Raw genomic sequence first — 23488 nt, forward strand, 5'->3', positions numbered from 1 at the left:
CAGCGAAACTGAAACATGTCTGCTTACCCCACTTTGTCCGTAATTATACATGGCAGGTATGATAATTGTTATAGTGAAATCATGTGTGCACATTAGATTTTGCATGTTACATTTAGCTTTCTAAAGACTTGGGTAAGAAAAAGCTCAGCTGAGCCCTGGGCACTTGGCACAAAAATATCCCTAAATCCCCTCTCCAACCCTGGCCAGTGACACATGCTGTGACTAACCCTTTTGCGTGATAATGCTGTTAAGATTATTGTACAGAAAATAAAAGCTTGCCCTAATAAAAATAGTATGGCGGTACCTATTAAACCCAACGAAAAAGTACGTCTGCTAAAAACATCAGTATTAAGAGCATGCTTCAACGGCTTGATTAAAACTCTTTATTCCCTCGACTATTGGAATCCCAGGGAGATCTTCTGATTTTTGAGACTACCTGGGAAAGTGCTTGATGTGGAAGCCATAATCAGCCACTGCCTGAGACCCCATCAGCACAAGAGGAAAGTGTCTTGAAATACTATAAATGTGTCCTGAAACCACAAAAAGCAGTTCAGCCAAGCTGAAAATGGATGTTTATAATGAGAAACGGTGAAAGGGTCTGTACAATTTACAGAGGGATTAACGTGAGTTGACTGTAGGCATAAACTGTGAGTAAACCGTGAAAGTCTTACAACGCTATCAAGATTCCCTGAAAGTCTGAACACTGAAAAGCAGAATTATCTGGCTTCAAAAAAAATTGGAAAAGGTAAAAAGCATCTCTGCATGAGTTTATTCAATCAGCCAATGTTCGTTCCGTTCTCCTTATTTGACTTTGCTGTTTTTAAGATAACCTGTGATTTCGTCATCTTGTGAGCACAGTATTTTGAATAACGGACTCGTCCTGATGGATCCTGACAAAATGTGGGGTTCTGTGTGTCTGAGTGCCTGCACTTTGGGCTGGTTGGTGTCTGTTGAGATAAATAAACGGGCAAACAACACACTAAATAGAGGCGCGGTAAAGCGCTGGGTTATCATCCCTTTCATGTTTTCAGGCTTAAGCATATAATAGTGGAAGTCTTACATTTTTATCGTTATGTTTATATGCAGCGAGCATCATTTCACTGCGAGATCAAGATGCCGTATGACCTCAGTTTTTCTGGGTTCAAATTTGTGCCACGGCTGCATTCTGTTTTTTTGTTTCATTCTTCCATCTGCAACCCAAAGGTAAAGAGTGTGAAAGGTCCTGAAGACGGTCCTGCTTTTGCAGAATTTGCCAAAGTCTCTGGGGTGATGCTACAATAAGAGAAATAAGCAGGCTTTAAATTACTCAAAATACAGCAGGAATTATTTTATGGTGTCCATATGAGAAGCATGTAGTGCTCTGCCGTGGACATCTGTTACAGATAGAACTGACAGAAGCACTCAATTTATCCATCCGTAAACAACAGAGGAGAACAGAAGATCCTGATTAATCTGTAAAAGGTTCAACTGAAATACATGATGTCAGCTTTAAACTGTCAACATGATTCAGATCTCTCTGGAGAGAGAATTTGTGCAATGTTTTCCATCCTTTAACCCTTTTGGCATTGTCCTGCAGCAGTTAAATAACTGTAGACACTCTGGTATCACTGCATGCAGGTGCTAACGAATGAAAATAAGCCTGCATTGTATTTACACTGCAGTTATTGTTCGTAAAAAGACATCTGACTGTGTGGCTGGCAAAGAGCAGGATATAGAGATGATATACTAATTGGCCTAGATGCCAGGAGCACATGCTTGGAAGATATTTACATAGTCAGAAAAATGGGTACGTTGAAGGTATAAATACAGGTGACATATTATAGGAAAAATCTACATAAAGTGTGCTGTGTTACAGTCACTCTGGGGAAAACAGTGACCAAAATTATTGTATCTCTGTGCAGTGAACTTTGTTCCCTGTGAAATGGTTGCTTCAAACATGGGAACTAGATCTGCGAGCACTTCAAAGCGGCTTTGAAGTGCATCAGTACAACAATAAAATGGCATTAAGAGGGGATGTGACCCCATTTGTTGTCAAGTTGGCATTACCATAATATTTATTTGTGATAGATGCCGTGGACAGTTCACTGTGATCAATCTGCTGTTGTCTGTTGCAAATCTGTAGCCAGCTACGTAACCAGGAATTAAAATTAACACCTGATATTCAGAGTCCGGACAAAACTTCATACATCTAAAAAAATAAATTCCGTGATTCCTTCACAAATAGTGAATGTAGGATGAGACGCATCAAGAGACTCATCATAGATGAGTTGCACTCATCAGACATTGATGAGTGAATAATTGCTACATGTTGACAATCTGTCTGTGTTTATAAATTAGACAGTGATGATTTTCAAACCTTTACCTTTACCAGAGTTGGACCACTATTGTCTGGAGACTGCAACCTGTGAAACTGCCTGGTGATGAAAAGTGACAGAGACACAAGTGCTTGGAAATGTCAAAGAATGTAAAAAGATTCAATGTCATCATGAGGGAAAATAATAAATCTATGGTATTTTTTTAATAATATATGCAAAGACTATCAACAGATTTCCATCCAGTTAAAAGACCTGACTATGGATCACTGTGTATGATTGCACTTTCCACCGTTATCATCAAAACTACAGGCAGACTGGCTTATCAGCAGGCCGATATTATCTGCTGACATTAGCTATTTGTGAGTCAATCAGTATTAGCATTTATAATGGACACAAAACCAATGATCTTTTTCTTAGTCGCAAGAAGGTTATCCTATTTATCCTTTTGTGTGACTAAGCCTTTACCAAGCTGTTGGCCACTCATGTCTTGGAAATCTCCTGGACAGACACAATACCATTCAAAATCATTTAAAATAATCACTCATTTAGCATTTTGATTAGTGTCTGACCAGTACAGAATTATTAAGGCATATATCTGGTGATATAACAATGTGATATTCCAATATATTACCCATTTTTTTTAAACAAATTGATTTACTTGCTCTCCCCAACTGTGCTCAGATGAGCTTCTTCTTGTTGTTGTAGCATTCTAAACACATGTGATGCAAAAAGGAGCATAGCAAAGTGCCATCCTAGTGGACAAACTATGCAATGTCAACATTCATAACATTCCTGAAGGGTGTTTTTCTTTTCTTTTTTATGTTACACTGCAGAAAATGATGGGCCAACTCATCTCCCATGCAACATGTTTAGTTTTACACAAACTGCAAAAACAGAGAAAGGGTGTATGCTGCCTCATCATGTACTGATTACACTTCTTCTAGCCAGGTGTCAGCGACTGATGCGTAAGACACCAAGCGCCCTCTGCTGGCGAAACTTATATTAACTTATATTATAGCACAATAGACAACTAATTTTTCTTTCATCAGCCATTATAAATGCAGATACTGATAGATTGGTACTGACAAATATTTTTGTCATGGCTGTGTGCAGGCAGGCAAGGAGAAAGGAGCCAAAATGCAGGACTCACGGAGGCAAAGGTGAACTCTAAGTAAATCACTTTCTTGCAGGTTGCAGACTGAACAGAAGACTAACTATACTGGGGGACCATAAACTAACACGCATGTAACCAGAACACACAGAGTAGTAGTAGGGTACGACATGACAGAGAACAAAGGAAAACACAGGGCTTATATGCACAGGGGAGTAATCAGGGAATGGGAAATAGGAGGGAGAGACAGCTGGGAGAAATTAGGCTAAGGAGACAGGGGAAGTAAAACTGAATACACTGACATAAGACATGAACCTTCAAAGTAAAACAGGGCACAAGAAACAAAACACAAAGACGTAAACTTGACACTGAACTAAACCCAGAATAATAAATATCCAAACAGCACAACTAAAGAATCAGAACATAAATCCTAATACAGAAAAATAACCCACCAAAATATAAGAAACAGAAAATGCTGGGTCGAAATGACCCAGAACCGTGACAATTTTAAGGTAAACAGATTGCCATGGTCCTGGGTCATGCAAGCCAGTGTTTCTGAGTTTCATGATATTTTGTTATTCATCTGTATTCTAGTTTCTTTTCAGCTTGTCTGGTTACATTCTGTCAGACCTAGCTTGCAGTTATATGTCATAGTTTATCGGGTTCCCCTTGTGTCTCATCCCTGTGTTAATTCGCCCTTAGAGGTTAGTGAGTCTTATCTGTTATGTCTCCTGTCTCCATAGTTTACATTGGCTAGCTCATGTCACGTATGGGTCCTATTTAGGGTTCCTGTTTTACTTTGAAGGGATCTTGTGTTCAATGTTCTTTGCTTTACTTTCACTTCCCCTGTGGTGTCATTATAATTCATTTGTATCAGGTGTTCCCCGGGTGTCTCCACTTCCCCTGATAACCTCATGTGTGTATTTAAGTCCTCTGTCTCCCTTTGTTCATTGTTGCATTGTCTGTGTTCCACCCCTCATGTCAGGATTTAGGACTCTGTGGACGTCATAGTCATATGGCTTGTTCATGTATGAGTTCATAGTTCCTTTATGTTCCTGCACAAAGCCCTGTTCATAGTCGTCACAGTCCCCTTGTCACTGTCTTCCTAATCTTTATATTTAAGTCTCAGTTTTCTTAGTTTTCATTTTTCCCCAGTTTAGGTTTCAGTTTAGTTTTGCCTCTGTGCTTACTGCCTTGTTTTGTTGAACTGATTATCAGCTGTAATAAAACTCACTTTTTGTTCAAGTTAATTGTGGTCTCCTCGCTTGTGTCTGCTCCTGTGAGGACCCAGGAGCAGACACAGGTGTATTTGCACATATTCCACATCATTTATAGAAATATATTATTCCCATGGTAATAAAATACCAAAAGCCACTGGATCCCAGGAAAAATGGTTCAAAGTTTTTCTTTAATTTCTCACCTATATATACAGGGTGGGCCATTTATATGGATACACCGTAATAAAATGGGAATGGTTGGTGATATTAAAGTCCTGTTTGTGGCACATTAGTATATGTGAGGGGGCAAACTCCTCAAGATGGGTGGTGACCATGGTGGCCATTTAGAAGTCGGCCATCTTGGATACAATTTTTGTTTTTTCAATAGGAAGAGGGCCATGTGACACATCAAACTTATTGGTAATGTCACAAGAAAAACAATGGTGTGCTTGGTTTCAATGTAACTTTATTCTTTCATGAGTTATTTACAAGTTTCTCACCACTTATAAAATGTGTTCAATGTGCTGCCCATTGTGTTGGATTGTCAATGCAACCCTCTTCTCCCACTCTTCACACACTGATAGCAACACCGCAGGAGAAATGCCAGCACAGGCATCCAGTATCCGTAGTTTCAGGTGCTGCACATCTCGTATCTTCACACCATAGACAATTGGCTTCAGATGACCCCAAAGATAAAAGTCTAAGGGGGTCAGATTGGGAGACCTCGGGGGCCATTCAACTGGCCCACGACGACTAATCCACTTTCCAGGAAACTGTTCATCTAGGAATGCTTGGACCTGGCACCCATCTTGAGGAGTTTGCCCCCTCACATATACTAATGTGCCACAAACAGGACTTTAATATCACCAACCATTCCCATTTTATTACGGTGTATCCATATAAATGGCCCACCCTGTATTCTGCAGGTTTCTGTCACGTACAAAAGTCCCAGTCACAAGACATATTTTCTCAAGTGCTCCTTTTCTTTGGCACAAGATTAAATTGTTCTTGTATGTGAAAGCACGGGCCTAAGAGTTCTGTCTCTGACAATGTGCCCCACAGAGTCCAAACAGACTGTCTGAACCAGACTTGGCTTTCTTCAGGTTTTAACAGTGATCAGACTATTTGTGGTTCTGCCATCAAGGAGCTGATATTTGTGGATAAGATGATTCAGTGTGACCTTCTAAAGAAGTACTGGAGTGGGACCAATTTTACCTGCAGACTGCACACTACAAATGACAATCTGTCAACATAACACAGTCACAAAGCACTGTCATTAGGTTGTAATCACTTATTTTATCATTTGAACTGTGTATGAAGCTCTAAATGTGTTTTCATCTCAATGCTTTGATTCACACATAAACCCTCCCTATTTCTGGAGATCCCAAATATAAAACTGTAATTGAGAGAAGTCATTAGTCCCAATCCTTGGAAAAAGCACCTGACCACACAATTGCCTGAGCCACTGCCTTTATCTGTGATCACTTGCAAGTGTAAGCTGCATTATCTTACTCATTATGTAGCCACTTATCAAACATACTAATCATTTCACACAAGACTCTGATTTTAATGATTTGTATTACTAGCTTAAGTACATTACAAGCTTCTGGGGAAAATGAATTGAATCCCCAGAAACGCTGAGCCCTACCCTCAATTTTAAACTGATTTATCAAATAGCTTTTTTTCTACTATGTTATTATGCATGAAAATTTTGCCATTTACTAGTCAAACCCAGTATGTCATTATTAACAATTCAGATAAAAGTCAGCAATGTGGAGTGAGGATGGCAATGTACAGGCCACAGGCATCACAAGACCCAGCCACGAGGCAGTTTCAAACAATAAACTCTATTGCTAGGTTAGTAGGTTAAACATAGACTCAATTCTCTTAAGGTCAACACAGTGTGGTTGTTAAGCGATGATATAACAACCCTGCTTCTAGGTCCAAGTGTTGGATGAGGGTACAGTTTTATAGTGCTGTGTCACTAGTTTTTTGTATAGACACAGCCCGAAAAACTACTCAGTTATCATCCAAGGCCTGTTCTCATTGTTCCTGTGTAGCATGTCTGCGCTGGCCACACCCCTAAATTTGCTGGCCCCTATATAAACATGTGCACGAGAGAGGAAAACACCCTACATTTGAAACAGCACAATAAAACTGGAAATTCTGTTTTTGGTGTGCCATGCCAATATTTTTAGTGGGCCCCTTAAAGCCACCCCTATGAAAAAATTCTGGAGGTGCCCCTGTATCACACGCAGCAAGACGCAAAAAAGGGATCCAGAACTGCATTGTTGGTGCAGATGTCCACAAGGTGTGGTCAGCATCTTTCTAGCTGCTACAGAAGAGCTGCAAGGTGTCTGCTATCCAAAGGTGCAGCTGCAGTATTTTCCAGGCAGAGAAAAAAAGAATGTGAGATAACTTCACTCAGAGATGGAGAAAGATCTGAAAAAATAAAATAATAAATGAATTAAAAGGTTAGGGGAGGAAGAAGAGATATTATTTTTTAAAGGTAAGGACTGCTCAGTGACATTTGATAAACTGGAAATCTAAAGCTTTTATGTATACTGAAGCATACTCACTTTGTGTTATTCAAAGGTTGCATGATCGCTACAGGGGCTACAGAGCTAGTTTGGGGGTTTTTTGTTTTCTTATTCTCTTTGCTTCTCTGTTCGTGTTCTACACTCTAAAAAGTAATTAATGTGACCTTTAGTCATTACTTACATATATATGTTGTTGTGAAATAAAAAATCAAGTTCATAAATACTGTTAGACTTCCTAATTAAAATTTTTATTTTATTGAGTTCGGGTGACACATAAATTATGCCTCTTTACTCAATATATAATCGTGATTTGTCTGAATTTAAAATCTTCTTTTAATCAAAAAACAATATAATTTTAAGTTCTGTCAATGTAAAATACAACTTGATGACGTGTAAACAGCTCACAGTTCCCTTCTTCTACTCAAGCGGACATATTCAACAGCACGTGTTCAAGTTTTATCAAGAGCTGTGTTCGTTGCGAACGGTGAGTAATTTTATGCGAAATTACACATATTTGCAGTCGCTCTGGATTTTGTTAGTTTACTTTAAAACAACGACGTAACATACATAACATACATCTTAGCTTGCCCCCGCGTTTGTGTGTTTTAATATACACACAGCAGCTAATTCCACGATAGCATAAATTGTTGGGCTCTTTTTGGAAAATTTAAAACTGACGTTATAATGTCAGTGTTAAATTTTAACACTGATGTTATAACGTCAGTGTTAAATTTTAGAGTATACTCTAATGCAGACCACTGTAATTAGCGGACGTTGTTAGCCCCGGCGCAAACTACTATGCTAACGTAGCTAGCCAAGCTAAGTTGTGTTCACTGTGATTTTATTTTTGAAATGTGAAATTTATTTTTTGAAGGGAAGCATTTTATGTTAGTAATTGTTAAGAAACGCTTCTAAATTTTCGTAACGTTACGGGGTGAAGTTGAACCCCATTGGCTTCTGCGCAGGAAGTGCCGTCGCTATTAGTCCGGTGTGTCTGTTGACCGCTAAGAGCGGTTCTTCACCGGCTGCTCGGCCTATTTTCACAGGTAAAAGACCAGACTAAAGTGCACTGTGCCGCATATGGTAGGGTAGTTAGCTGTCCCTAATTTTTGGGGACTTTCCGTGTTTTGTAGAGACGTAGAGGCGACGTGCATTGGCACTGGCTGTAACATTGATATGCCTCAATAAAGTTTGAAAGTAAGAAAAAAATCAATAGCGGGCCACCATCTTGGTTGGGTCCCCATTCGCCGCCAGTGCATTTTTTTTCTACTGAGGAATGTATTCACCCATGGTAAATAAGGAAAATGTTTAAATATTTTTCCAAACAGATAAGGCAAGAAAGGTCAATAATCCCACATATGGTTTCAGTAGTATGCCACTTTTTGCAACACTAGGGTGCACAAAAATGACCATAGCTGCTGACTCAGCACTGATTCTAATTTGGTTTTGGAGAATGAAATGAAAACAGATCAAGTGGGATTATTGACATTGTAGCTTGTGTATAAAAAGTTTGGGGTTTTTTCGTATTTACTGTCAGAAATGATTCTGTCCTGTCATGCCACACCTTATGTTTGCTTTTGTTGATAAAAAAAAAAAAAAAAAAAAAAAATATGTATGCATGTATGTATGTATGTATGTATGTATGTATGTATGCATGTATGTATGTAGTTTTGTCTTTTTGAGTTAACATATTCCTCAGTAGAAATACATGCACTGGGGGCGAGTGGAGACCCCTCCAAGATCGCGGTCGGTGGGGGATACACGCTCCAACAGACTGGCCCAGTCCATGTCACCTCTATGTATATTTGATCTATGGAAAGCCACGTTAGGCTTTCCAGTACCCAGTGTATTCAGGTTTATGTAGTTTTGAATGTTTGGTTCTAGCTTACACAGCTTTGACAGGTGAAACTGATTCACTGTATTGAAGACTCACAGGTGAAGTTGAAAATACCATCTTTTGTATTTTTGTGCAGGCACGACTTTCTGGTGTTATACACTGTCCTGGCGTTGCAGATCTAGGGGTTCCAGTTAAGACGTGGTCAGCCTTCTAAAGAAAGTGGGAATCTCACCAAAATATTCAGTTACTTTGCTGTGTTTCTTGCCAGGACAAAGGCTCAAACCATCATCTTCTCCTGGTATCGAATACCAAGGGACCTTCTGAAGTAAGCTTTAACAAGTAAGCTTGAATTGAGTAATTCAGAATCATGAAGTATGGATTGGCCTTGCAAAATCTGTAAATTTGCAACCTCCACTAAGGAAGAGCTGATGAAACATTATAGGTTACGCCATATCCCCAGTGTACAGCCTCTGCCATGTCCTTACCTAGATTGTTTTTGTTCATTTAAGTCATGGGGTAGCCTAAAATCACACATATCAAGGAAACACTCAACTCACTCAACAGTGAGAACCTCTGAAATACTCAGTTTCTGTTGCCAGTTCTGTAATGTGGGCACATTTTCCACTGAAAAAGAGTATTTTGAACACCTTCGTCAACATTTGAAAAAGCAAGAAACTGTGTCCTGTGTTTTCAAAAATTGTAATTTCAAAACTAACATTTATGGAACATTTGCGTCACATAAACATCGCAAGCACACTCCCCACTCTTTAGATGAGTTTAAAGAAGACGTTTTAAAGAGGTTTGAAAAGCCTTTACAAACAGATCAGTGCAGCGATGTAGTTAATCAGGAGGGTGAACAATCTGACATTGAGGAGTTTAGAGATGATGATGTGAATGTACTGCCAAAGTTGATTGAAAGAAGCTTGGCTCATTTGATGTTGAAATTAGAGAGTTCATTTCATGTTCCCAACCAATGCATTGATGAGCTTGTAGAGTCATTGCATTTTATTTGTCATTCAGCTTCCGCTCCCATCATGAAAGACATTTTACAGTCCTGCTTGAAGAGACACAACTGTGAAGTTGATGAAGCCATTGTGTCTGAAATGGTGAACAACATATGTGTTGCTAACCCTGTTAGCGCTGCCCTTTGTGATGGTGGTCCTCTCTCTTCTGCCTTCAAAAGAAGAAAGTATTTTAATGAACACTTTTCTGTCGTGGAGCCGATTGAGTATATTCTTACTGGAGAGAGTAGCTTCCAGTATGTTCCCATTCTAAAGTCTTTACTTCAGGTTCTTAGCAGGAAAGATATACTAGACCTGATCTTGAGTGAAGCAGAGGTGCAGAGAACTGTGTACAACTCATTTCATGACGGCACCTTTTACAAAACCAACGAGTTGTTCTCAAAAAATGACCTTACAATTGCGCTAAATCTCTATGTGGATGACTTTGAGATTTGTAATCCTCTCGGTACATCCAGGAAAAAACACAAAATCACATCTGTATATTGGGTGTTAGCTGATGTCCCTTCATTGCTCAGATCTGAGCTAAACTCAATCTTCTTAGCAATTCTTTGCAAGGCTGAGGATGTAAAGAGATTTGGTTACAGCGCTGTGTTAGAGCCACTGCTCAAAGATCTTGTGGTCTTAGAGGAGGAAGGACTGTATGTTCCATCACTGGGTAGAAGAGTCAAAGGCACAGTGTTTAGTGTAGTTGCAGACAACCTTGGTGCCCATTCTATGGGGGGATTTGTTGAGAGCTTTTCCAGTTCATATGTCTGTAGGTTTTGTCTTGGTGAAAAGTCACAATTTCAAGATGGTGAAGTGAGAAATAAGGCATTCCCACCCAGAACAGCGGAACAACACACACTGCATGTCCAGGCTTTACAGGAAAATAACAGTTTGATGCATGTTTATGGAGTGAAGAGACAGTGTGCACTGACGGCAAAACTTAAATATTTTCATGTTTTGTCTGGATATCCACCTGATGTGTTGCATGATCTCTTTGAAGGTGTAGTGCCCCTAGAAATAGCACTGTGCCTAAGACTATTCATTCACAACAAATACTTCACTCTTGAAGAGCTGAACAAATGCATCAAAGAGTTCCCCTATAAATGGTCGGACAAAACCAATGCACCACAGCTTGTTCCTGTGAACTTTGCCCAACGGAAAAGTGTGGGGGGCAATGCCCACGAGAACTGGGCTTTGCTTCGTCTCTTGCCACTCATGGTTGGATCAAAAATCCCTGAGGCTGACCCAGCATGGGAATTGCTTCTTGTGCTTCGAGACATTGTTGAGCTTGTTGTGAATCAAGTGCACACAGAGGAGACCATTTGCTTCCTGGACAGTAAGATATCTGAGCATAAACACAGGTTTCTCATGGTTTTTCCAGAGCAACGCCTCATTCCAAAACACCATTTCCTAGAACATTATCCAGAACTTATCAGGGCTTATGGTCCTCTGGTGTCACTGTGGACAATGCGGTTTGAGGCAAAGCACAGCTTTTTCAAGCGTGTTGTCAGACATACTCGTAGTTTTAGAAATATTCTGCTGTCACTGGCCATGAAGCATCAGTTGTTGCTTGCTTATAACCAACATGATTCCAGAGCTGTCAGACCATTACTACAGGCTACAACACTGTCTACAATGGATGTTAGTGTGCTGCGAGAGGATATCCAAGAAGCACTGCAGGCTAAGTTTCCTGGTGAGACATGTGTCCAGATAGCCAAAAGTGTGTGTTACAGAGGCACCAAGTACACTAGTGGAATGATCCTGGCTTATGGTTCCACTGGTGGTCTACCAGATTTTGGGGAGTTGATCCAGATTGTGGTTTTGAAAGGCAATGTGGGATTCATAGTGAAAGGTGTAACTGCTTGGTCAATTGAACATCTAAGGAGCTATGTGCTTGTACAGTGAAAGTCATAGAGGCAGCTGAGTTATCAGACACGGTCCCCTTGATTTCTTACATTTGTGGCGGAACAACCATTATGACTCTTAAGTGCAGCATTTATGTTCCATAAATGATTTCCATACTTTGTGTGGAGATTTTCAGCTGAAAAAAGACAAACCCAAATCTCAGTCTTTCTACTATTTTCAGAGATGGCATATAGTTAATTGGCTCCTAGTTTCCATACATGGAGATCAAATTTTATTATATTATGCACTATTTCGCTGTTACTAAGAATTACAGAAACATGTCAAAAATTTGGTCTACAGGTTACCTAATGTCACAACCGTCTCAACTTCGAGTGATCCTTGCAGATCATGATGTCCGTAAAGTTGTACTACCATCTGGAATCCCAGAAACGGTGGATGACCTTTATTCAGCCATCCGTGATACCTTTTCCATTACAAGAGACTTCTGTCTTCACTATAAAGATGCTGATTTTGGTGATGAGTTTTTTACCCTTGTTTCGACAACTGACCTTAAGGACAAGGACACAATCAAGATTGTGTTTCTCCAGGACCAGGAGCCTACAATAACCTTGACCTTAAGTGATGTGACCAACGTGACTGATAATCCATCTGAGGAGGACTCTGTTGACACCTCATCTGTGTCAACTAATGACACTCTGATTCTTTCCACATCTGAAGATAGTCCAGGGCACCGTTACCAGCGCTGGCCTGTTCAATTTCAGATTCCCAGGTTTTCTGACCTCACAGAGATCCAAATTCGGTCAGCCAACGAGCGCTTCCAAAAAGATGGGACTCTTCTCCCTACAAAAGATTTAATTCCACTGCTTCCTGACATACTTAGAAAACTAGCAGAAGCTATTTATAAGTATACTGCTTATCCATCCAGTCTGCAGATCAGTGAGGTTGCAGAGGCCCTGACTCTAAAGCATCCCTGCCTGAAAGAACCAGGGTCCTTCAATGGATGCTATGGGTGGGCGCAGCGTCTAAAGTACAAGATGAACAATTTCAGAAGCAAGCTTAGAGGTCTCGGCTGCCCTGAAGTTGAAGTAAACTCACTTAAGAGGAAAATGACATGTGACCAATACCCGGCAAAGAATGTCAAAAAACCAAAGAAGGCTGAGGTGAACTACCTACCCCCTCATGCTCAAGGTGAAACTAGTGAAAGTTTGGAAAAAGAGAGAATCGAGCTACTGAGTGAAGTGATGAAAAGGGACAACTCCAGAATGGTAGCTCAGAAAATGGACAAGACGTTCAGCCTTCGTCGGGAGGAAATAGTGAAAGAGGCCCCTGCCATCAGTGACTTCATGAAGCGCTGGCCTGCTCTTTTTAGCGAAGTACAGGTGAGAGAAAATGTTTATTAAACCAGTGTTTTTGTGTTGGGGATTGATGAAATTACAACTAGAAGTCAGATAAATAAAAAATTTAGAAATGCATATATTTACACCTAATACATTTAAATGTTTACAAATGCACATTTGGATTTGGAATTATTTATGCTTATGTCTCTTGTTGTATTTTATTCTGGTGTGCCCTGCAGATATGTGAAGAATTTAAGAGGATAACAACAGTCAGCCTTGAATCAACCTTTCTGGCCAGGCTTGACCAATGCACCCCAAAACTGATGGCCTTGACCCTGTCAAAAGGAGGAGCTGCAGGTCTGAGGATGAGGCAGATTAAGGACATGCTTCTGCAGGTATAATGAATAACTTTATGAATAGACCTTTATTTGCATCTGCCTTACTTTTTTCATGTGGGTGGCTGTAGCTCAGGTGGCAGAGCAGGTCAGCCACTAATCAGAAGGTCGGTGGTTCGATCCCAGGCTGCATCCTGGCTGCATGCCAAATATCCTTGGGCAAGATACTAACCCCGTGTTTGCCTACTGGTGGTGGTCAGAGGGCTCGGTGGCGCCTGTGTCCGGCAGCCTCGCCTCTGTCAGTGCGCCCCAGGGCAGCTGTGGCTACAATGTAGCTTGCTATCGCCAGTGTGTGAATGTGTGTGTGAATGGGTGAATGACTGAATGTAGTGTAAAGCACTTTGGGGTCCTATGGACTAGAAAAGCGCTATACAAATGCAGGCCATTTACCATTTACCATCTCAAATGTTGATATGGCTGCTTTGAAGAAGGTCCATTGTATACTAACACTATTTTTTTCCAAAATTGTTCATATTTTGGTTACACTTGCATCTAGGGCAGGGCAAAAGAAGAAAATATGTCGTCTGTACAATATACACTTTTTATTATTTTAAAATAAAGCTCTATGATTTACATAAAGTGTTTCACACGCGCAAGAACGTTAACAATACATAACATGGAGGAAGACTGTATCTGTGCCAGTTACATTGTAATTGAATGAATGGATATTTATTGTTATTATACAAGTTCAGAGCACAAGTACAACAAAATGTATCTTTATTTTAGTGTTTTTACTTATGAAGAAGGAATGTCCAGGTTACAAGCGCAGCGTTTCTCAGGTCTCCGCAGAGTGAGACAGCCATGCCCCCACTGTGTGCGGAGTAAGCAGGTCCCAAACAATAAGAAACTCAGGAGAATAGCCAGATCACCTTTTCCACCTTATTCCAAATGAACTTTTTTATTATTTAATTTAAAAAAATGCTATATCATTATGGATATAATTTTCAGTATATGAAGTAAGCTACTTACATCTGATTTTTTTTTAACACATCTATTTTTTTCTATCAATCAGGACAACACAGTTGAAAAGCGCAGAGAAATTGCTATTCGCTGCCTCATAGTCTATCTTGGAGAGAAGGAGGAGGATCTTTTCAAACAATACAGCGTAAGTACTTGAGTTGGTTTTTAATTTTTTGTTTAGTTTTGAATGCATGTCTCTGTAGGGTCTTTGTGTTTTGTTCATTGGATTTTCTGTTCAGGGTTGAGTATTTAAGTCATTCAGTGCCATAGACGTCTTTAGACGTCAAAATGAATCCGAACGCTCAGTGCCATAGACGCCTCTTGAGCTTTTTATTGAATTGAGAAGGTGGTGGAGTTGATTACATGGATAAAATCCCACCAGCGTGACAGTCGGCTCTACTGAGAACGAGTATTGTGGCACGATTTTTGATCCAGCTCGTCATTTCGAGCTTGAGGTGTCTGCAGCCTGACGTCATGGTTTTTCTAGCAATTCCAGTGAACATGAACCGGATTTATCTGACCAGTATCTCCTGTTAGAAACTTCTGAAGGCGTGAGGTTCTGGGGGCGATCCGTCTCTGGGCCGGGGCCCTGGCCGGGCCTTGGGTCCTGGTTTGTGTGTTGCCGGGGTTGTGGGCGGGTGGGTGCATGGGGGCCCATCCCTGGCGCAGGGTGCCGCCGGTGTGTCGAGCCGCCTGTGGGGCTCTTCAACCGGTGGGGGAGATTGCCACACCTTGCAGGAGCTTTCCTCCACTCAGGAACTCTCTGCAGGAGGGGGAGATACAGGAGAGGTGGAGGAAGATCTCACCCTGGGCGTCTATTGTCTCATGTAGTCTGGAAGATGAGTGGATGGTGGGGTGGGTGCAGTTTTCTCTGTGATGGGGTTGGGTGGACTGTCCCGGGCTCTGTGGGGCCGGGGGGCGCTGCTGCGCTGGGCCCCGGTCTGGATGGGCCTGGGCCCCCTTTCCCTGGCGGGTCGCGGAGTATGGGGGTGCCTACTGGGGTCAGCGGGGGAGCTGGCCCCAGGGAGGGGTCACCTGCCCCTCCCTTCCTTCCCTCCCCATCTCCGGCTGCCTCCCTCTTCCCACTCCACCACAACCACCCACACATGCAGGGCCTCGGAGTAGGGGTATGTCACTAGGGTGCAGAGGAGGCTACCCCGTCCCCCCCCCCCGTCCCCTTCTGGCTACCTCTGCCTCAATTTTATCCCACAACTTAGACATTCACATTACTCACACCCTCATTACACATACATATAGGATCTTGGGGGTGGGCACGATACACGGAGTCCAAGTTATCATCAGGGTGTACACCTCACCCCTGGCGTCGTTGCCCACCTCTCAATGTTAAATACACGTAGACATTGAGGGCTAACAGGAGGGACTATGCGCTTACCTGCTGCTCTCTGGCAGGTAGCTCCATGCCCTCCTGGGTTTTAAATGCACCTTAGAACACACATGCATCAACACTACAATGAGCGGGTGGAGGGAGGTTTGGAGTCTTCTCTCACCCCCATTCTCTGCGGCCTGCTGGAGCGGGGGGGCTAGGAGGAGTTGGCCGTCCGACTGCGGTCTGGGGTGTGGGGCCTCCCTGCTGCTGCGGAGTCGGGGCGGTCTGCCTCTCCCCACCGCAGGGAAAAGGGTAACACCACCTGGGTCTGGGTGCAGTTCCCCCCTCCAGGGGCAGGGGTACCTAGACCCGGTTTGTAGAGTACGCTTGGGGAGTGTGATCGTGTGTACAGCGTCTCTTTATGTCTGTCTCCACGTTGGTTGAGTGTGAAGTGCACATGAGAGCATGAGGGTGGGAATGGATGTTTGTGTCTGTGTGTGCCTGTATGTTTGTGTCTATATGTCAGGTTGGGTATCAGACGCCACCTCTCTGGGGACATCTCGGGCCCTCCAAGGTTTGGAGGCCTATCTCCACCCACCACCACTTCCCCTGCCGGTGGCGGACTCCCTCAGGTGTCGGTGCATTGGTGGTTCTTTGTATCTGGGGGTGGGCGTCCGGGTACACACCGGCTCACTCGTTGGCGGCTGCTTATCGGGGCCTGGAGCCTGGGGCTCACTCGGGCCACTTCGGAGGTGGGGTGGGGAAGAGAGACTCATTTTTGTCATGGTGGTTTCAGAATTCACATAGTCATAGAACAAAATATTCTGTGAGCCTTCAAAATCAGCGAAAATGCTAAATATCTCTGGCACTGAGGGGGGTATGAAATCTGAGAGTGGCTGGCACTGAATGAGTTAAGGGACATTCCAACCCTAAGTGAAGATATGTCTATTGCCATGTATAAGTGAGAAAAAAGCATTTCAGAATTACAATCCAAAGATGTTTATTGCCATTGTCATTGAACATAATTTGCTGAATAGAAACCTGTTTCCGTGATAAGGTGCAACATAAACACACAGGATAAAAAATTTTGTAGCCAGCGCAGTCATTTTCCTGATCTGGCAGCAGCTTTAGCAGAGCATAAACAATGGAAGTGAATGGCAGGTACTAGCATTTTGTGTGCAAAAGTGATTAAAATCACTCAATAATGATACCAAGTATTCCTGGGGAGCTCAACAATCATGCTGACTGCAAATGAAAAGTATGAATTGACATGAAGGATTTTCAGGAGCCGATTTAGACTTGGGACTACATTACGACAGAGCACTGCTGTAAGCCTCCACATGGTTATAACACAGCAGTTGAAGCCACTGCCGACCAGTGTCTATAAACCAACATGCTATTTGTGCAATATTTCTTCAACAAATCAAAGACCCATCCATTGTTACTGCAGCTTACTATGCTTGTATAGTAGTGGCTGTGTGTGTTTGTTTATGGAAGCTGGAGGCTTTTTCAACTGTTGCGTTATATCCATTCACCATGCAGTGGATGTTTACAGCAGTGTTTGTCGTAACTGCAATGTAGTCTCAAGTCTAAATCAGCTTCTGCAAATCTTCTGTGTTACTTTTGCACTTTTCATTTGCCGTGAACATGATTACTGAGCTCCCAAGAAATATTTGTTTTCATTACTGAGTCATTTTAATCACTTTTGCACACAACATGCTAGCACCTGCTATTCACTTACATTGTTTATGCTCTGCTAAAGCAAATGGATTGCTTCCGGATCAGGAGAATTAGTGTGCTGTTTACAAAAGGCATGTTTCTCACTTTCTAACTGTGACAATATGGCAATAGATAAAATTTCACTTAGAAGTGGAATAACCCTTAAAAATGATTTATTAGATTTTCTTTTCAAAGTGGAAAAACAAAACTGTGAAAAACAAGACATTTTTTATTTTAAACGTGGATTATGGTTTAATTTAGCTTTTAAAACTTACAGAATGACAAAGTAAAATCACTGAAAAACACAAAAGACAACCTGTTTTAGCTTATTTTCCTACCTATAGTGGTTCATTCCCTTATGCACGTCATCCTGAAGTGCTTGAGCTATGTATTTTATACATCCTAACATTTAATTTCTCCTACAAGGATGAGGAGGAGCTCAACGCAGACCTTGCAATGCAAATCATGAAGATTGCTATCATTGGTGATGGGCCTGCAACCATCATCGTTGAGGGATCCAAGATCCTGGAGAGGATTGATGTTGCCAGATCCTGTGCTTTGATGATGGGAGTAATCTACGCTCTGAACCTTACCTATCCCAAGCAGCTGAAATTTACCTTTGAGGTATTTCAAAAACTATGCCTTGAGCTTGATGGACAAAAAGCCAGCTCTAAAGTAATGAATCTTAAGTTTGGTATTTTCTAGAGCAGACTTGATAGACCATTCGTGAGTGAGTTTCACAAATCATTATTCCTGCATTTCTGGCACTACTTGAATGTGTTTTACTAAATTTTAAAGCGCTGTTCTTAAGTCTTCTGAGTTAATGTTTTGCCGTGTCTTAAATGCTGTTATTTGCACATTTTTAAGGAATGCGTTTAATTTCTCCCATGACCTGTGTTCTGAGGGTACTGGTGTGTTTTAAAGTTTGTGTAATACCCTCTTTAGCTGGCCTTAATCTTGAGGGTGAAAAGTCAAATATAGAAGAGAATCAAGAATACTTTGTAAGAGTGCTGACAAAGTTGAATGAAAGAAGCTTTGATCATTTTATGTTTAAATTAGTGCATTTAATGTATAGCAGCCTGTCATCTTTTGTTTTGATTCACTGTCACATGTTAAAGTAAAAAAAAAAAAAGAGGATTCAAGTAGTAGGTTGTATTACAATTTCAATAAACAGTTCCTTAAGTTTCAGCGGGCAATTTGTGTTCTAGGAAACTGAAGCCCACAAATCTTGCACTTCGCACACACGTTAAAGAATTGTGATGTTTGTTATTGTAATTAAATGGGTCTAACTCATTGGAATACATCTGTCTGAATTTCTATTCTTTCTAAGCACCAGGTACGAGTCCCTTAGCTGATGTCCAGGTATTTGGCATCACATCTGCCGCATTCAAACAAATACACACAACATCCATTTCTTTTTCTGAAGGTCATGACACAAGAGCACACAGAGCGCATGTTAAGGCTGACCTTCGTTTGGGGAAAAAAGTGATCGACAAGTTTCTAAGGTCTTAGAACCTTGACTTCTTTGTGGGCAGGCACCACCATGCATGAGCCTGCCCACGCGGTAGTCATGGTTATAAGACACAGCTTTTGATCAAGGTTGTATTTTGGAGCGACTTAGCCTGCTGGGAAACAGGTAAATGCCCTTATAGAATCTCCTGTAGGACCAAAACATTACTACACTGTAACCAAAATATCATATTTGACCAATATAAATACTATTTATGCCGACAGTTAAGTTCATTTTAATTATAAATGTGTTTTATTTTGTTCAAAAAGTTACTTCACCATACATAAATATAATCTTGGATCAACTTAAATTCCTGTGTATTTGTTGACAATTATTAAGTTCATGTTACTCAGAATGTGTTTTTTTTTGTGGCCAAAAAGTAACTTCACTATACATAAAATTCACGTTGGATGAACTTAAATTTTTGTGTTCTAGTCGAAAATTATTAAGTTAATTTTACTTAAGAATGTTTTTAATTGTGGCCAAAAAGTAACTTCACTATACATAAAATTCACGTTGGATCAACTTAAATTTTTGTGTTCTAGTCGAAAATTATTAAGTTAATTTTACTTAAGAATGTTTTTAATTGTGGCCAAAAAAGCTACTTCACCATACTCAAAAATATTGCTTTGAATTAATGCTATTCTGCCAGAAGTTGGCTTAACTCAAAAATTCTAGTGGAAAACGTTAACATGTTTTTTTTATTTGAACCAATGTTTTATTTATTAGAGTGTACATAACAGATGTTCAAGCTGCATACACTGATTAGAATTAGAATTTAACTTGAAATAAATGTTTTATTCCCATGCATTAACATTATTTTATTATTATAAATAATATGACACAGGGTTCAATTTCCCTTGCATAAAAATAGCTGGTAGGAATATTCTCCAACAAGCTGCAGTTCTGTTTACATTTGACACTTTGGTACTTTTTAGGGCCTTGACTTTTTCACTTTTAATTGAGTAAAAAAGTTTAAGCAGTATTTCCTATTCAACAGTAATTTTTTTTTTAAACCCAGGAATCTAACTTTTGCCTAAGTGAGCAATGTATCTCTGAAGACTACGCTCTGATTGCGGATGCGATGGTATCAAATGTCATGTTGGCTGAGGTTTTATCCATTCCCATCTCTTGTTCCTTCTTTGTCCTCATTATTTTCTTTTATTGGAAACAATTTGACCCTTATTGTGCATCTTCACCACATTTATGTGTTTATATTAGCCTATCCACAGCTCTGTAGTTAGCTACAGAGTAGCAGCAACCAAACCGATCGTTAACTGGAGTTGAAAGAATTCGGAACATGTTTTAACTCTCAGTTGTGCTTTGGAATTGAAGGAATGCTTAGATCTGGAAATGGCTAATTGCATCAGACTTAATAAGTAACAAGTTCAGCCTTACCCTAATACTGTCTTTGTTGCACAATTAACAATAAAAGGAAGAAAGTTTTAAAAACAGGTAGAGAACTAGAGAAAATCTTTGTATTTTATCATACCAGCAACACCAGCATCAGACATCATATGAGGAATTACAAAACACTGCAAAAAAAAAAAAAAAAGGGATGTAGACAGAAACCTAAAGTAGAGAGCTGGCAGTCCTTTGGCTCCCAGTCTAGAGTGTTCAGTATTCATAAGTCAGCAGACCACAATCATTTTCATGCCTGACCTTGTGTAATGCCAGCTAACCTATACACACCTGTCAAAATACTCAAAACTGCCTTGATGGTAGCTCTAACTAGCATTTTAACACAACACATACGACACACACACAAACATAAGGGATCTTGAAGGAAAGTTCTCAGTGGTAGCCTGTGTTGTCTTCCTAATGTCACAGATCATCAAAACAGCACTGCCTGCAACCGTTCAGTCAAAACGATAGAAATTCTGCAGGAAGTGCATTCCAGTATAAAATCAGCACTGAGATCGCTTTGCTTTCGATGATAATCCATCAGGGATGTCATAAATGTCAGCTGAACAGCCCTGCTCTTTCTGTAAACATGCTTATAGCAGATCACTGACCAAAGCCGGATGAAGTTATTCTTTAATTTCCTTACTATTGATTGTTTCTCTGTTTCTATTGTCCCCATTTTCCATTACTGTGCAATATGAAGTTTTTTGTTGTTTGTTTTCATGTGATGGTGATTTTGTAATGCCCACTGGTTTGAATTTTGAACGAAGAGCGGCAATAATAATCTGCTGACAGAAAATTGAAAACACTGTGGTTTTGTCATGTGGATGAACAAAATAAGTGGCTTAGAAGTATAAAAAATATGTTGAACATGTTTTCATGTTTTGCACATCTGTTTTTTCCCCTCCCTTAGTAGATGTCTTCTGCAAAGTTTTTCTATTTCTAGTTCATATCAGTCAGGTTTTCTTGAACTTATCTTGCTTCATTAAGCCCAGCAGTGTAATTCTGAAGCTGTTTAATAGCTATGTATGCTAATCACTTTCAGCAACTCAGGATGGAATGAAATAAGAGAAACTATTAATCTTCTTGAGAAAATGATGTTCCCGCAGACAAAGAACTGAGATGCTAAACTTGGGTTTATAGATGAAAACATTGTCGTACAGTATTCAAACTGCAAAGTTGCTGCAGAAGCAAATAATAAAAGTCTGTAAATAAAAAGGCTTGAAATCATAGCGTTCTTTGCCATGACTTGTATTACATTTAGATATTTCTGTGCAAATAGAGGATAACTTCCACTAATCTGACACAAGCATTTAAGACCGCTGCAGTGATTAAAACGGTCTTTAAAATATATAACAAAAGAACTAGGTCAGTGTAGGAAAACTTGTTGAGTATTGTTGGATATTGGATCCTCTGCATTTCTGTCTTTACCTTTTCTGTTTTATCTTGATTTGCGAGAAAGTGACGGAGGTGGGTCCCTTTTATGCACATTATCTGTGTGACAAAAAAAAGAAAAGAAATGAAACCGTCAGTTGTGTGAAAAAAAGAATGCAATAATTTACAAATAGTTACAGTCATCACTAGAATAAAGGGTAACATATTAGAAAATACATCAAATACTGAGAAATCTAGTGGGTTAAACGATATTGTAAATCTCTTCTCTTTAAAAGCTTTTGGCAAATGTTTGGGAATATATGAAACTAGTCCCTGTAATTGGAAAAAGAACTGTTTTTGGCTGCTCAGCACATTGTGGTATTTTTCTATTTATTATGTATCAAATGTTTACCACCGCAGAGCCACACGGTTGTAATTTTCTTGCTGCAATTGACTGGATGATTTACTAATTTACGAATAAATTCTTTACAAATCCTACCATGTGAATTCATGGATTTTTTTTTTCACATTCTGTCTCTCACAGTTGAAGTGTACCTTTGGTGCAAATTACTGACCTCTCTCATCATTTTAAGTGGGGAAACTTGCACAATCGGTGGCTGACTAAATACTTTTTTGCCCCACTGTAATTGTGTTTGTGCTGCCTCTACGCCGTATTTAACTTTTGTTTTTTGGCCTTTTACACTGAGTACAGAGATTTCTCTGGACTTTTTCAAATCTTAGGGTGTGCTTCTTAAATTTTTGAACCAATAATCCTTCCACAGGTAGCTCTCTGTGATGATTTTTTGATACCCAGTTGTGTTACTCTATTACTTCCAGTTAATCTAATTAGCTGTAAAATATTCTGTGAGGGGATATTCTACATTTATTCCAGACTTGGTTTATTAGAACAAAGTATCAGTTTCTACATTGACCATATTGCCTTTGCACATTTTAAACAAAATATTGTTTTTAAATAATAATAATAATGGATTGCATTTATGTAGCGCTTTTCGGGGCCCTCAAAGCACTTTACAATGCCACTATTCATTCACTCTTACATTCACACACTGGTGAAGGCAAGCTACAGTTGTAGCCACAGCTGCCCTGGGGCAGACTGACAGAGGCGAGGCTGCCATATCATGCCATCGGCCCCTCTGACCATCACCAGTAGGCGGTAGGTGAAGTGTCTTGCCCAAGGACACAAGAGACTGTCCGAGCCGGGGCTCGAACCGGCAACCTTCCGGTTACAAAATGAACTGCCAACTCCTTGAGCCACGATCGCCCCCGATAGTAATAAATAATTTGCAAATCATTTTGTTTAGGCTTTTGTTTTTTACATTTGGGTTTCAATTCTTTGTTAATATACAGCAGTGGTCATCAGAATTTTGTTCTGCTGACTCTCGTCCTGCTCGCCTGTCTCATTTACTTGTCTTTTCCTTCTTGTATTTCCTGCTAGACATATTTTTCTAAAGAAGGGCCCAATCACATTTGACAGACATGAACTCTATTTTTATCTATTTTTATATGTATGTGGGTTTTTCTTTATTTGCTCTGCTCCGTGAACTATTT

General features: G+C 40.3%; 1 protein-coding gene across 4 annotated transcripts; it reads left to right on the plus strand.

Annotated features, from left to right (window-relative positions):
- The first annotated feature begins 7346 nt into the window (after positions 1-7346).
- Positions 7347-18932, plus strand: LOC113035141 (sterile alpha motif domain-containing protein 3-like). 4 transcript variants are annotated; one of them, XM_026190505.1, is made up of 6 exons: positions 7366-7667; positions 9157-9359; positions 12233-13272; positions 13470-13625; positions 14638-14730; positions 18058-18932. In XM_026190505.1, exons 3-6 carry the CDS (start codon positions 12241-12243, stop codon positions 18334-18336), a joined length of 1560 nt encoding a protein of 519 aa, XP_026046290.1. In that variant the 5' UTR covers positions 7366-7667; positions 9157-9359; positions 12233-12240; the 3' UTR covers positions 18337-18932. The 4 variants fall into 4 exon arrangements, with proteins under 4 accessions (XP_026046284.1, XP_026046277.1, XP_026046290.1 ...); XM_026190507.1 differs by having other exon boundaries at positions 9157-9345; XM_026190499.1 differs by lacking the exons at positions 12233-13272; positions 13470-13625; positions 14638-14730; positions 18058-18932 and having other exon boundaries at positions 7347-8229; positions 9157-12226.
- Positions 18933-23488: the final 4556 nt, after the last annotated feature.

The sequence above is a fragment of the Astatotilapia calliptera genome, chromosome 2 (assembly GCF_900246225.1).
Source record: "Astatotilapia calliptera chromosome 2, fAstCal1.2, whole genome shotgun sequence".
Lineage (NCBI taxonomy): Eukaryota > Metazoa > Chordata > Actinopteri > Cichliformes > Cichlidae > Astatotilapia > Astatotilapia calliptera.